Genomic DNA, 16,617 nt, shown 5'->3' with positions numbered 1-16,617 from the left:
TTAGAACTGGTAATGACAGAAATAGGGAAAAGAGTACAGAATGTGGAAGAGCAGGAAACGGCCATAGAAGTGGAAGTGAATGACTTAAGAGAAAAATTGGAAGAAAGTGACAAAAAAAATTAAAGAGACACAAGAGTTGTTATCTCAGAAAATTATAGTCGGCAAAACAACATAAAAATAGTGGGCCTGAAGGAAGGTGAAGAAGGCACAGACATGAAGGAATTTATAAAAGGATGGATCCCGAATGTCCTGCGAATGACAGAAATGCAGGAAGAAATGGAAATAGAAAGGGCACACAGAGCATTAGCTCCAAAACCACAGACAAATCAAAAACCAAGATCCATCTTAGTAAAATTTTTGAGATACACGACAAGAGAAAATATTCTGGAACGGGCAAGGAATAAAATTAGAGAAGATAATAAACCATTGGAATACAAGGGTCAAAAAATATTTTTTTACCAACACATAAGTTTTGAACTCTTAAAGAGGAGGAAAGAATTCAATACAGCGAAATCAACTTTATGGAAAAAAGGTTACAAATTCATATTAAGACATCCAGCCGTGCTTAAAATATTTTTACCCTGGGAACAAAACAGACTGTTCTCAGATCCAGAGAAAGCACAAGAATTCGCAGAACGTTTGCAGGACAGAAGAGATGAAGAGATGTAACAAGAATGAAGAATGGCGATAAAGTATATATAAAGATGTAAAAACAATGTATATGTAAAGAACTAAAGAGGGAAAAGAGAAGGGAAGGAAGGGAGTAAGGGGGAAAAAAAGAGAGCTTTTCCTGGCAAGGGGTATGGGGCAACTCAGAGGGGGGGGGGTAAACTTTTGGGGTTAAGGTAAAGTATTAGTGGATGTGGGAACTGCGGGGGTACTTTATGTCTTAAATGTATTGTCGTACATTAAGTGTAATAAGAGAAAACTAAGATGAAAATGGGGAAAAGGGGGGTGGAGGTGGCAAAGAGGTGGAAAAGAGATGTATGCAAGATATAAGATGGCCATGTTGAACTATATGACTATAAACATTAATGGAATACATAACCAAAAAGGAAGAGGCTACTAAATTTATTGAAGAAGGAAAAAAATAGATATAGCATTTGTGCAGGAAATGCATCTAAATCACACATGTCAAACTCAGGCCCGCAGGCCGAATTTGGCCCGTGATATAATTATATTTGGCCCGCAAGATCATAACAAATATGTATTAGAGCTGGCCCGCTGGCCGCTGCGCCAGTATAGCGCATGCACAGCTAATACTACAAATCCCAGAATGCTTTGCAAATGCGTTGGCGCCAGCCCGCTAATCGCCCCCACCTCCTCTGTTTCCTTTCATTAGCATCTGCGACCTGTCGCCCAACTCACATGTAATAAACCCCTTACAAAAAATGGCCAAATGAAAGACAGAAAACAGGACCTTTCAAGACAGGTGGGAGGCAAACTCTGACCCCAGAGTTTGATGAACTTGCATCTAAGAAGAGATGCCAAGTATCTGGTTTAGACCCAGGTGCATCAGAGTAAATCACAGTGTAGCAAGCTAAGCTTGGATTCATATTTTCTTTGGTTAACTTTAGACTGTTCATAGTTGAAAGATTAGATTTTCATTGAAGCAAGTTGTTATTTTTTTGACTTGTTGGCTTGTGAAAAAAATATATTTAAAAGGAGCTTAAAGGCTATAGAGAAATATTATTTATTGAATATTTTATTTCTCATTTGTTAATGCTTCTTCTGGAAAGAGTTTAACCAAAACTATTATTAAACATTTATTTTAATAAGAAAAAGTTTAACATTACATATGTTGAAAGAAGAGAAAACATGCAGATTTTCAATAAATATTTAGTTTGGCCCACGACTAAATGAAGTGGAACATAACAAACTAAAGAGAGACTGGGGAGGTCATGGAACGGCAGCATCCTATAATTCAAAAGCTAGAGGTGTAGCCATACTAGTTAACACAAATGTACAAATCAAAATAGAGGAGGAAATAATAGATCAGGCAGAGAGGTATGCCATGATAAAGTGTCATATATACTCAGAATTTTGGAATTTGTTCAATATATACGCACCTAACGAGGAGGATCAAAAGTTTATGCAGGTTTTTTTTGAAGATTATAGACACACAAGGAAATATATTGATAGGAGGGGATTTTAACCTTAATTTGGACCCAATGTTAGATAAAACTAGATAAAAGACAAGTAAAAAGAATAAAGTAGCCAAATTTATGGTTAAATCAATACAGGAAATGAAACTTATGGATATATGGAGGAGACATAGAAACATAGAAGATAGGAGCAGGAGTAGGTCATTCGACCCTTCGAGCCTGCTCCGCCATTCAACGAGATCATGGCTGATCTTAAAGTTCAGTACCCCGTTCCTGCCTTCTCTTCGTAACCTTTAATACCCTTATACTGAATAAATATATCTAATTCCCTCTTAAATATATTTAATGAACCTGCCTCTACTGCCCTCTGTGGCAATGAATTCCACAGATTCACCACCCTCTGGGTAAAGAAATTCCTCCTCATCTCGGTCCTAAATGGTTTGCATATTATCCTCAACCCATGGCCCCGGGTTCTGGATTTTCCCATCATTGGAAACATCCCATCTGCATCCACTCTGTCCAGTCCTGCCAGAATTTTATATGTCTCTATGAGATCCCCTCTCAATCTTCTAAACTCCAATGAGTACAATCCCAATTTGCGCAATCTTTCCTCATAAGTCATTCCTGCCATTCCAGGTATCAGCCTGGTGAATCGCCTCTGCACTCCCTCCATTGCAAGCACATCCTTCCTTAGATAAGGTGACCAAAACTGCACACAATACTCCAGGTGTGGTCTCACCAAGGCCCTGTATAGCTGCAGTAAGGTATCCTTGTTCCTATACTCAAACCCTCTTGATATGAAGGCCAACATACCATTTGCCTTTTTAACCGCCTGCTGTACCTGCATGCTCGCCTTCAGAGATTGGTGTACAAGTACCCCTAGGTCTCTCTGCACTTCCCCATCTCTTAATCTATTGCCATTCAAATAGTAATCTGCCCTCCGGTTTGTATTACCAAAGTGGATAACCTCACATTTATTCACATTGTAGTGCATTTGCCATGTATCTGCCCAGTCCCTCAATTTATCCAAATCACACTGGAGCTTCCTGATCCCCTCTTCCGTGCACACAACCCCACCTAGCTTAGTGTCATCTGCAAATTTGGAGATATTATATCCAATCCCCTCATCCAGATCATTAATGTAAATTGTGAACAGCTGGGGTCCCAGTACAGATCCCTGTGGCACCCCACAGGTCACCGCCTGCCACTCAGAAAACGAGCCATTTATCCCAACTCTCTGTCTTCTACCTGCCAGCCAGTTCTCAATCCACAACACCCAAGAGAGAAGGAATTTTCATATTATTCGAGTAGACACAAAACTTACTCAAGGATTGATATGTTTTTGTTGTCAGCCCATATTCAAGGGAGAGTTAGGAAAACTGAGTATAAAGCTAGACTACTATCAGATCATTCACCCCTATTATTAGCAATAGAACTGGAGAACATCCCACCAAGAACATATTGATGGAGGTTAAACTCCATGCTACTTAAAAGACAGGAATTTAGGGAGTTTATTGAATGCCAAATTAAAACATATTTTGAAATAAACACAGGATCAGTGAAAGACAAATTTATACTATGGGACGCAATGAAAGGCTTCATTAGAAGGCAGATAATAAGTTATGTGACTAAGATGAAAAAGGATTACAATTGGGAAATAGAGCAGTTGGAAAGGGAGAGAGTACAGTAAAGGAATTAGTAAAAAGGAATGATATAATGAAAAGGAGAGAATTGGCGAACAAAAAAATTAAATACGAAACATTACAAACGTACAAGGTGGAGAAGAAAATAATGAAAACAAAGGAAAAGTATTATCAACAGGGAGAAAAAAAACACATAAAATATTAGCCTGGCAACTTAAAACAGAACAAGCTAAAAGAACAATACTGGCATCAAGGAAAAAGGACAAACAAATTACATATAATCCAACAGAGATTAATGAATGTTTTAAGGAATTTTTAGCTAAAATTGAACAGCCGAAATTGTAAGAGGAGGAACAAAACAAACTAATAAAACCATTTGAAATAGAGGAAGTACAGGATATATTAAAAAAGCTGCTGAACAATAAAACACCAGGAGAGGATGGATTTCCAATAGAATTTTTAAAAACATTTAAAGAGTTATTAATTCCTCCTCTCCTGGAAGTAATGAGCCAGAAAGAAGAAACACAAAACTTTCCAGATTCATGTAACACAGCAATAATTACAGTAATACTAAAGATGGGGAAGGATCCATTAACACCAGCATCATATAGGCCAATATCTCTACTTAACTCAGACTATAAGATAATAGCGAAATTATTAGCAAACAGATTGGCCGATTATGTACCTAAAATAGTAAAACAAGATCAAACTGGATTTATTAAGAAAAGACGAACAGCGACAATGTCTGCTAACTTATTAATCTAATCCATGCAGTTCAAGGAAATAAGAAACCATCAGTGGCTGTTGCTCTAGACGCAGAAAAAACCTTTGATAGAGTAGAGTGGAATTACTTATTTAAAGTATTACAGAAGTTCAATCTACCAGAAAAATATATAAATTGGATTAAAGCATTGTATAATGAACCATTGGTGAAGGTTAACAGTAGATGGATATGTATCGAGTCATTTTAAATTAAGTAGGTCAACTAGACAGGGATGTCCACTATCCCCCTCATTGTTTGCCTTAGCAATAGAACCTTTGGCAGAAGTGATAAGAATAGAAAATAAAATAAAAGGGATAAAAATAAAGGAGAAGGAGTATAAAATCAGCTTATTTGCAGATGACATCATAGTATACCTAACAGAACCAGAGGTATCAGTAAAAGAATTACATAAGAAATTGAAGGAATATGGAGAAATATCAGGGTACAAGATCAATGCAAATAAAAGTGAAGTGATGCCAATGAGTAACGCGGATTATACAGAATTTAAAAAAGAATCACCATTTAAATGGCAAGCACAAGCAATCCGATACCTAGGGATCAGGTTGGATAATAACTTAAGCCCCTTGTACAAACTAAATTATTAGCCACTAAGAAAGGAATTGCAGGAAGATTTAGAACATTGGAAAGAATTACTGCTAATGTTGATAGGGAGGGTAAACTGCATTAAAATGAACATGTTCCCAAGGATACAGTACTTATTTCAAACATTTCCAATTCTCTTAACAGAAAAATTATTTAAGGAACTAAAGAGAATAATAAGGAAATTCTTGTGGAAAGGGAGGAATCCAAGGGTAGCATTAGATAAATTAGTAGAGATGTATAATCAAGGTGGTTTACAGTTACCAAAATTTAGAAATTATTATAGAGCCACACAATTGAGGTATTTATCAGATTTTTACCAGACAAGGGAAAAACCAGACTGGAATAAGATAGAACTAGATAAAATAGGGGAAAAGTACCAGAACATATACTTTATAAGTGGGATGAAAAGCTGGTGCAATATAAACACTCACCAGTACTGCATCATTTACTTAATACATGGAAGAAGATCCACTTAGAAAAAAAAAAGATCAAATACCAAAATTACTATTGACGCAAAATCCGCTAATCCCTTTTTCAATAGACAACCTTTCCTTTAGAGAATGGGAGAGAAAAGGAATCAAAAGAATAGAAAACTGTTGTTTGGGGAAATAATTTATTAACATTTGAACAGATGAAGTACAAATATGGAATAACTCATGGTACAATGTTTGCATATCATCAATTGAAAGCTTGTTTAAAGGATAAATTGGGAAACAGCTTGAGATTACCTGAAGGAAGCAGCTTTGAATACGTGATTACAGACACAATGATAATCAAAAGATTTATAACCAGCATGTACATTAAGCTGCAAGATAAGGAAAATGAAATAAACTATAAACCTAAGCAGAAGTGGGAAAAGGATCTAAACATAAAGATAAAAAATGAAGTATGGCAAAAGCTATGCTCTGGAACTATGAAGAATACAATAAACACAAGGTTATGCATGATACAGTATAATTGGTAACACAGGGTATATATCACTCCTCAAAAATTAAAAAAAATAGGATTCAGTATTATCAGATAGATGTTTTCGCTGTAAGAAGGAAATGGGAACAATATTACATGCAACTTGGGCATGTATGAAAGTAAATACGTTTTGGGAAGAATTAAATCAGATACCAAATAAAATTACAAAAAATTACATACCAAAAAAAACAGAGATATTTCTTTTAAGTAACATGAGAAGTAGAGAATTAGGCCTCAATATGGATAAAGTCCAAAAAAAAAATTCATTATGATAGCCTTAGCGATAGAACAATGTATAATGTCAACTTGGAAAATGGAAGAGAACATGAGTATACAGCAATGGTACATGGAAATGAATAAATGTATTCCATTGGAAAAAATAACAGTCACAATGTTTGAAACCACCTTGATTATACATCTCTACTAATTTATCTAATGCTACCCTTGGAAAAAATAAAGTCACAATGTTTGAACAAATTTGGGAACCATACATGGAACATATCAGAGAGAGCTTGCCTACGACCTCCATCCCCTAAAATGAGAATGAAAATGATAAGAAGGCAAAACGACTAGATTCAGTGTGGAATAAATAGATGACGCATTTTTCTTGTTTATTTTCCTTTGTGTGAAAATATTGTTTTATTGTATATGTTGAATATTTAAGGGTTTTTGAAGGGGGGTGGGTAGAGGGGAAGGTGGGGGTGAAAGGGGAGAAAAGACCACTGTGTAAATTTAATGAGATGCGTTTGTACATATTTTGGTTAATATGATTCACAGTGTGAAAAATAAAAAAATATTAAAAAGTTAAAAATTTTCTTCCAGCAATATGCACTTTGTTCAACTGCAGAATGATTTTGAGATAAAATACAAAAAAAAACACTTACTTTCAAAAGGATAAACAGTGGCTAGTTTTTTTTCATGTCATCCATAAATTCATCGAGGATTTCTACCAGTTTCTTCTTACTTGGAGAATCTATTGTGAATGAACGCACAGAAATAATAAAGGGAATTTAATAGAAGATATGAATTTGAGGACAATCGATATACAATAATTAGATTTGATTAGCCCCGTTTCTTGAATCTCATTTGCTCAGCAGTAATAAATAGGGCATTCATACAATAGACTGGGAAATTGGATTTGGGGAGAAGTAATAGTGGGATACCTAGAAATAGAACAGTAAGCAGCAAAGCATGAACTGTCTATCATTTACATCATTAACATCAACAATAGACTGGCATGCTTCTGCAGATGAGCAACTGATTAAACCAATGGTTATTAATGCTAGGGCACAGTGATAGATTTAAATTCTGAGGTGAAGGAAAGAAATGAAAATTAAATACATGCAGCTTGGTGTCCCATTGTTTAAAGGCAGCTTCAGTATGTGGGTCATTTTCATGAAATTCTTATGAGAAAGGCATTATTTGGTTATGTTCTTATTCTTACATTACAAAATTATGCAGGGTTTTTGTATGCAGTCATCAAGATGTCTCATTTGGAGTAACTTTGTGAATAATCTTAAATATAAAGATTCAGCTAATTTATAAATGACACCAAGTCTCCCAGTTACATTTTCAATCAGTACATATTATTACGTTATTTTTTCATATATTTAATAATAACTGAATCTCTAAAAGAAGTAGACAAATTAACAAAAGTTGAGGCCACTACTGAAACATGACCATCGAAAAGGTTGCAGAGGGTGAAGCAAAACAGATAAAACAACTCTTTGCAGGTTGAAAATATAGTGCAAAAATCATACAATGTATAATTTTCTTATTAGATGAGATACTATATTAATTACACTAAAATAAAGGGGCTGTATTGAAAAATCATTCTTAGTTTTATTTTTCAACTTATAGCTTGTATTCTCTCATTTCACTTGACAAAGTCAATTCTGCAAAGAACAATGCAAAACAATAGTTTTTAATACAAACCTCCCAGTTCTAGCATTCAAAACCAACAAGCATTGCTACTCTTGAACAATCAGTAATTATTTGTGCATGAACAAGACAAAAGCAATTCCCAGCATGCTGTTTTGATAAAGGAACCATGTGTCAGAAGAGAGGCAGCTAGTACGGTGCTCAAGAAAAATTTAATCGGACTTTGTTATTATTTTGTGAATTAAAGGTTTACTTTCAGAAGCAGGGTAGCTTTATAGTACATGCAGCTTCTTTTTAAAGAGAAAAGATTGAGATGTTAGTTTAAAACCAGAGGAAGAAATCTTAAATTATTCAGGAAACAATTATGGCTTTAAAGATAGGGAACTACCTGAGCATATAATTTGGGAAAACAGTGTTTTCTGATGTTTAAAAGCCATAAACAATTAATGATGAAAATTAAATGTTTCACTGACTTAGAACCTCAACAGCCTGAAAAATAAAACAAAATGACTCGCAGAAACATGAATAAAGATTGAGGAAAATATCTTAAGGATAGCAAAGGCAAGAGTCATTCATAGAATCAAAAGGATGAGAATTAGGAAAGAAACAGGAAATCCCAGCAGCAACTGTTCAGTGAAGTTGAATATTTTGCATAATGTTTTGATGCTCAAGCCATTTATAAAACTGGACTAAACAATCAAAATCGATGTTTTTACAATGAATTAAAAGCCATTTAAATAAAATATTGTTGAAACTATATTTCATTGAACCAATTCATTGGTTCAATGCAGCTCTTCTCTTGACACAAGTGGCTGGTCGTCTTGCAAGAACTGGTGCAGTCTTTGGTCTTTGACAGTTACGACAACTCAAAATCAATGTTGAAGATATCACAATCGTTACAAATATTAGAGAGACGATTCTTTCCATGCTTCTGAAAGTTGTAGTCCAACACTATATTCTGCCATATAATTCACAATGTAACCATGTTATCTTTTTAATTCTTAGTCCCTTGCTACTCACAAAGCATTAAGCAAAATACAATAGAAAAGTTAACAATGCATATTAAAATTGATACTGTCACTTCTCAAGTTATCAGTTCAAAGTTCATAATTTTTTTTCTCGAAACTTTATTTATTAATTTTAACATATGAAGAAAGTAAGTAATTCACGTACAGAAAAAATACAAAATAAATTTAAAAAATACAAAATAAAGAAGTTCATAAATTTAATGTTTTTGCACATACAAGTGTTGTCAAAATGTCCAGTTAGATAATATTGACTGTCAGGGGAAAGTTGCCATAGCAATCGGATAGGAGCATTTAGAGACGCACACAAAGTAAAAGTTTGGAATAAAAAAAAATCCATACAAAATTTTGCACATTTAATTATGGAATTTAGAAAGATCAGATTTTTGATATGCCCTATATACCTTCGGACATGGATAGCATTTGTTTGAAGATCATACATCCAACTCGACAGAGTTTCTGAAATAATTCAAATTTTTATAAACAAGTCATCCATAAACATAGGGGTGTATATTCCACTGTCCTGATATCACATTTGACTGTGCCCTGAACGATGCAGTTTATTTCATTGTGGTCCTAACTACACTCTTATGCTTGGAAGCTGGCTCACAATTCATTGGTTCAATGCAGCTCTTCTCCTGACACAAGTGGCTGGTCGTCTTGCAAGAACTGGTGCAGTCTTTGGTCTTTGACAGTTACGACAACTCAAAATCAATGTTGAAGATATCACAATCGTTACAAATATTAGAGAGACGATTCTTTCCATGCTTCTGAAAGGCTCTGATGTTGTTTTACACTTCTTTAAACAATACTTTCAAGTGAACCTGACCTAAAAACAGTACTTTTGAGAAGTAATATATTGGAGTCATGCATTCATACACCATGGGAACAGTGACCAATCTTGACATGGGAACCAAGCTTCATTGCCATGTGTTCGGCACATAATCATAGAAAACTTACAGCACAATACAGGCCCTTTGCCCTACAAAGTTGAGCTTAACCTGTCCCTACCGTAGAAATTACAATGCTTTTTCTAACCTCCATGCATCTATCCAAAAGTCTCTTAAAGGACCCTAATGCATTCTCCACCACTACCATTGCCGCCAGCCTATTCCACACACCCACCACTGTCTGGGTAAAGAAAACCACCCCTGACATCTCCTCTGCACCTACTCTTCAGCACTTTAAACCAACGTCCTCTTGTGGTAACCATTTCAGCCCTGGGGAAAAAAAAGCCTCTGACTATTGTTAGGTCTGCTTTGTTCATGAATGAGTGAGACAAACACCAGACTGAGTCGAAATCAGGGTTCTTTGTTCTTTATTACCGGATTGTAACACTTGCGACTAAACATGTTAGTCGGAGAATGCATTCTGCCGTTATCAGCAAAATGGTGATTTTTTATACCCTTGGATATGCGCTTAGAACATCATCATATCATTACTTGTCCAATGACTAAAACTGTTGCTATCCTTTCCCTGCTAGCTTCCTGCCTCTCAATCCATCAATGTCTCTCTTATCTTGTAAGTACAAGGATGCATTCACATCTTGTTACAGCCCTGTACATTCCCATCTCATGATGTTTTACCTAACAGGAGTACAAGGACACCTCCCCTTCTTGTTACTGCCCTGTACAGGGTAACTCCCTACACATTCCCATCTCATGATGTTTTACCTTACACTATCTACACCAGAGGTCTTCAAACTGCTCCCCTAAACTCACATTCCACTTTAAGTAATCCCCTTGCCATCAGTGCTCTGTGATTAGTAAGGGATTGCTTAAGATAGTATGTGAGTGGGAAGGGAAGGTTGAGAATCATTGCTCGAGACCCAACTGTTACTGAAATATTTTGCTTGAGGAAAATTGTCATTGGCCCATTTCCTTTGAAGTTCTGAAACCGTACACATAACAAGTCTATTAGATATGATTAAAACAGTGGTTCTCAACCATTTTTCTTTCCATTCACATACCACCTTAAGCAATCCCTTCCTAATCACAGAACACTTATGACATAGGGATTGCTTAATGTGGAATATGAGTTAAGGGGGGCAGTTTGCAAACCAATGATCTACACGTTCAATGCTTCTCATCATCTTGAACACCTCTATCAGGTCACCCCTCATCTTCTGCCGCTCCAAGGAGAAAATGCTGAGTTCAAGCAATCTGTTTTCATAAGGCATACTCCCTAAACCAAGCAACATCCTTGTAAATCTCCTCTGCACCTTTCTATGACTTCCACATCCTTCTGGTAGTGAGGTGACCAGAATTGCACACAGTACTCCCAAGTGGGGTCTGACTAGGATCCTATATAGCTGCAACATTACCTCTCGGCTCCTAAATTCAATTCCACAATTAATGAAGGCCAATACACTGAATGTCTTCTTAACCACAGAATCAACCTGCGCAGCTGTTTGAGCATCCAATGGACTTAGATCCTCAAGATCCCTCTGATCCTCCACACTGCCTTACCATTAATACTATATTCTGGATTCATATTTGACGTACCAAAATGAACCACCACACCTATCTGGGTTGAACTCCATCTGCCACCTCTCAGCCAAGTTTTGCATCCTATCAATGTCCTGCGCAACGTCTGACAACCCTCCACACTATCGACAACACGCTCAACCTTTGTGTCATCAGTAAACTTACTATCTCTCCATTTCCTAAATCAAATAATTTATAAAAATCACCAAGAGTAAGGGTCCCAGAACAGATCCCTGAGGAACACCACTGGTCACCGACCTCCATGCAGAATATGACTTATCTACAACCACACTTTGCCTTCTGTGGGCAAGCCAGTTCCGGATCCACAAAGCAATGTCCCCTTGGATCCCAAGCCTCCTAACTTTCTCAATGATCCTTGCATGGGGTACCTTATCAAATGCCTTGCTGAAATCTACATACACTGCAGCTACTGCTCTTCCTTCATCAATGTGTTCAGTCACATCCTCAAAAAATTCAATTAGGTTTGTAAGGCATGACCTGCCCTTGACAAAGCCATAGTGACCATTCCTAATCAGATTATATCTCTCCAAATGTTCATAAATCCTGCCTCTTAGGATCTTCTCTATCAACTTACCAACCAGTGAAGACTCTATAAATTCCTGGGCTATCTCTACTCCCTTTCTTGAATAAAGGAACAACATCCAATCCTCCGGTACCTCTCCCATTCCCATTGATGATTCAAAGATCATCGCCAAAGGTTCAGCAATCTCCTTCCTCCTTCACTTCCCACTGTAGCCTGGGGTACATCTCATCTGAAAATTTATCCAACATGATGTTTCCAAAAGGTACAGCACATCCTTTCTCTTAATATCTACACCCTCAAGCTTTTCAATCTGCTGCAAGTCATCACTACAATCACCAAGATTCTTTTCAAATACTGAATATTGAAGTCAAATATTCATTATGTACCTCTGCTATTTCCCTCGGTTCCATTCACACTTTCTCACCGTCACACTAGATAGATCCCATTCTTTCACTTCTTATCCTCTTGGTCTTCACATACTTGTAGAATGCCTTGGGCCTTATGGCCCCTTCTGGCTCTCCTAATTTCCTCTCCTTCCTGTTAGTCTTAGAAGATTATAAGACATTACAAATCTCTAACCTTATTTAGCTCTATGAATCCTTTGTAAGCTTTTCCTCTTGACTAGATTTTTTTTAAAAAAAAAGAGCCTTTGAACACCACAGTTCCTGTACCTTACCATAACTTCCTTGTCTAATTTGAATCTAACTATGAAGAACTTCACACAAATATCGCCTGAACATTTGCCACATTTCTTCTGTACCTTTCCCTGAGAACATCTGTTGCTAATTTAAGCTTCCAATTTCCTGCCTGATAGCCTCATCATTTCCCTTACTTCAATTATCTAATCTCTCCAAACCTATTGTAAAAGAGATAGAATTATGCTCACTATCTCCAAAATGCTCTCCCACTGAGAGATCTGACACCTGATCAGGTTCATTTCCAAATATTATTGTGTCAAGAAACCTTTCTGAACACACCTAAAAACTCCACATTATCTAAACCCCTTGCTCTATAGACCAGTGGTTCTCAATCTTTTTCTTTCCACTCAGTATTCCTTATGCCATAGGTGCTCTGTGAGGGATTGCTTAAGGTGGTATGTGGGTGGAAAGAAAAAGTTTGAAAACCACTGTTTTAATTGTACCTAATTGACTCGTTATGGTCACCTTTTCATAACTCCAAAAGAAATGGGCCAATGACAATTTTTCTCAAGCAAAATATTTCAGTAACAATTGGGCATAGAGCAGTGATTCTCAACCTTCCCTTCCCACTCACATCCCACCTTATGCAATCCTTTACTAATCACAGAGCACCAAAAGCATAAGGATTACTTAAAGTGGTGAGTGAGTGGAAAGGAAAAGGTTGAGAACAAATGCTCTAGGGAGATGCCAATCGATAGCTGGGAATTTAAAATCTCCAATCACAACAAAACTTATTACTACACCTTTATAAAGTCTGTTTCCCTATCTGCTCCTCGATATTAAAAAAAAACACCCAGTAAAGTTATTGACCCCTTCCTATTCCTAACTTCTACCCACAGAGAGACTTTGCAGACAATCCCTCCAGGACATCCACCTTTCCTGCTGCCTTGACACTATCTCTGATAGCCATGTCCCCATTTCTTTTGCCCCCCACCCTGTCCTTTCTGAAACATCTTAAACCCGGCACTTGAAGTAACCAATCCTATCCCTGAGCCATCCAATTCTCCAAAATGGCCACCACATCATAGCTCCTAATATTAATCCACATTCTAAGCTCATCCGCTTTGTTCACACTACTCCTTGTCTGTCTGAATGTTTCCCTTCTCTATCACCTGACTATCTTCCCTCACACACCATGTTCAAGCTTTCTCTATTTGTGAGCCTACCTCCTCTTCCCCAGTCTCTTCCGTTTGGTTCCCACCCCCTAACAATTCTAGTTATAAACTCTCCCCAATAGCCTTAATAAACCTTCCCACCACAGGATATTGATCCCCCTGGAATTCAAGGGCAACCTATCCTTTTTGTACAGGTCCCATCTGCCCCAAAAGAGATCCCAATGGTCTAGAAATCTAAATCCCTGGCCCCTGCTCCAATCCCTCAGCCACATATTTATCCTCCACCTCATTCTATTCCTTTTCTCACTGTCGCTTGGCACAGGCAGTAATCACCTTTGCGGTCCGGCTTCCTAACTCTTATAATCTTTTTTCAGGACATCTTCCCTTTCTCTGCCAATGTCATTGGTATCAATATGTACGACCTCTGGATGTTCTCCCTCCCACTGCAGGACATCTTAGACGAGATGTGAAACATCCTGGAATTTGGCACCTGGGAGGCAAACCACCATCCGAATTTCCTTCCTGTGTCCACAGAATCGCTTGTCTGACGTCCTAACTATAGAGTTGTCTATCATTACCGCCCTCCTCTTCCTTTCCCAACCATTCTGAGCCACAGAGTCAGATTCTGTGAGAGCACTGCCACTGTTGCTTACCACAGGTAGGCGGTTCCCTCAACAGAATTCAAACAGGAGAACATTGTCAAGGGAAATAGCCACAGGGGTACTCTCCAGTCTCCATCTCTTACCCTTCTCCCTCCTGACTGTGACCCACTTGTCTGAGTGTGATCCATGGTGTGACTACCTGCCTATAACTCCTCTCTATCACCTCCTCACTCTCCCCGACCAGACAAAGGTCATCAAGCTGCAACTCCAGTTCACCTACCGGGTCGCTTAGGAGCTGCAGCTCAACACACCAGATGTAGATATGGCTGTACAGGAGGCTGGAACACTGGCCTCACACTCATACTTCCAGTCCACAACTTAACACCTGTAAACCTACTCTCCTTGATACTGGTGAAACCCATTGAGCCCTAATACCCTTCTACCCTCACACTCTGAGGCCCGCCCTGAAATATGCCACCGACCCACAGAAGACTATGGCGGCGAGAAGGCCGCAGCGCCCACGACCCTCGTCACACACGACGATTGATGCCCAGTACCTTACGCCTGCTCATTTCTTTAAAAGCTATATCCCTTTAAACCATTTCAATCCATAATGTCCAAATGTATTAATGTTACAATTGCCCCTGCTTCTAGAGGAATAGATACAAGAGCAGGGATGTGATGTTGAGAATGAAAAAGGCAATGTTGAGGCCTCACGGAGGACAAGGTACAGTTTTGGGCTCCTTATTTAAAACAGGACGTGCTGGTACTGGGGAGGATCCAGAGAGATTTACAGGAATGATTCCTGGAATTAAGCAATTAGCATATGAGGAACATTTGACAGCTCTTGGACTGTATTCCTCAAAGTTCAGAAGGATGAGGGGGACCTCGTAGAAGCATTTTCAATGTTGAAAGGCCTGGACAGAGGTAGAAGTGGCAAAGTTGTTTTCCATAGCAAAGGAGTCTTGGACAAGAGGGCACAACTTCAGGATTTAAAGGCACCCATTTGAAACAGAGATGTGGAGGAATTTTTTTAGGTAGAGAATTTGAACCGCTAGAATTTGATACCACAGGCAGCTGTGGAGTCCAGTTCGTTGGGTGTATTTAAGGAAGAGATTCAGGGCTATCTGAATAGTCAGGGTATCAAAGGTTATGGGGAAAGGGCAGGCCCTCTTACCTTAGATTTTACTCAAGTTTTAGACATATACTGTACCTTTTCTGCACCCCTCATGATTTTATAAACCTATAGGCTCCTCTTATGCCCCAGGGAGAAATATACCTACCTATCCAATTTCGCCTTGTATTTCAGCCTACCAGCCCCAGTAACTCTCCCATGAATCTCTTTTGCATCCTTTCCAGCTTAGTGATCTTTCCAATAGCTGTTTGACCAAAACTGTACACAATACTCCACGTGCGGTCTCACTAATGTCTGATACAATTGGCCCAAATTTCCTAGTACATCTTGATCCTATTGTAATCTCAGATTACCTTCAATTTTGGTATTTACAAATATTCCAGTCCTCCAAAAATGTATCTAACTAAAATGGTGCATATCACACATTAAGCTTTACAAAGACATGTCTGTCAGATGACCAGGACTGGGAACTGAATATATTACATTACAAGGTCCAGAGGAAAAGGAAAATAGTCAAGGGAGATGTTGACTTGCTGATTAAAAGAAAGCTATTTCAATTGCAATGACAAAACAAGGAGTAAATAGGAAGCAAAGATTAGGATAGCCTAATACCCATGGTTAGGAAATTAAGAGTTAATAATTAAGAGCTGAATTTAAAAAAATCTGTTGGTGGGGGAGTCTGCATCAAATTGTAAACTGAAGCTCATGATTGACATAATTGATTGATTTTCCTTTTAAGAAGAGGGAAATGTAGAGAGAACAAGTGTCTGTTGTTGATAATGGAATTCCAGAAGGAATTTCGAAGAAACCCTCAGAAGACTGGTAGCTAAACTAGAAGCTCAATGAAATCAAAATTTTGAAGACATGACTGAAGAATATGTACACCAGATGAGACTGAGTGAAGTGGGAACATATTCAAGTCAAAGAATATAGCCAGTTTTAAAGTAACATCAAAGCTGCTGGAGAAACTCAGCAGGTCAAGCAACAATGGGAGAAAAAGTTAATGTTTTGGGCCAGAATCATTCAACACCCATCCTCAACCCAGAGTTCC

At 37.8% G+C, this 16,617-nt stretch overlaps 1 protein-coding gene across 4 annotated transcripts in view; it reads right to left on the bottom strand.

Moving 5' to 3' along the window:
* rbm19 (RNA binding motif protein 19) overlaps positions 1–16,617 on the bottom strand; it is a 267,475-nt gene that overhangs the window by 21,413 nt on the left and 229,445 nt on the right. For 3 of the 4 annotated variants that reach the window (XM_069933162.1, XM_069933161.1, XM_069933165.1), the window contains exon 24: positions 6,965–7,053. In XM_069933162.1, the coding sequence (XP_069789263.1) occupies positions 6,986–7,053 (68 nt within the window). In that variant the 3' untranslated portion in view covers positions 6,965–6,985. Of the gene's footprint in view, positions 1–6,448; positions 6,613–6,964; positions 7,054–16,617 lie in introns of those variants that run through there. The other variant, XM_069933163.1, reaches the window with a different exon arrangement.

This window comes from Narcine bancroftii, chromosome 4 (genome assembly GCF_036971445.1).
Source record: "Narcine bancroftii isolate sNarBan1 chromosome 4, sNarBan1.hap1, whole genome shotgun sequence".
NCBI lineage: Eukaryota > Metazoa > Chordata > Chondrichthyes > Torpediniformes > Narcinidae > Narcine > Narcine bancroftii.
Note: the sequence above shows the minus strand (reverse complement) of the source record. Positions and strands in the feature narration are given on the sequence as shown.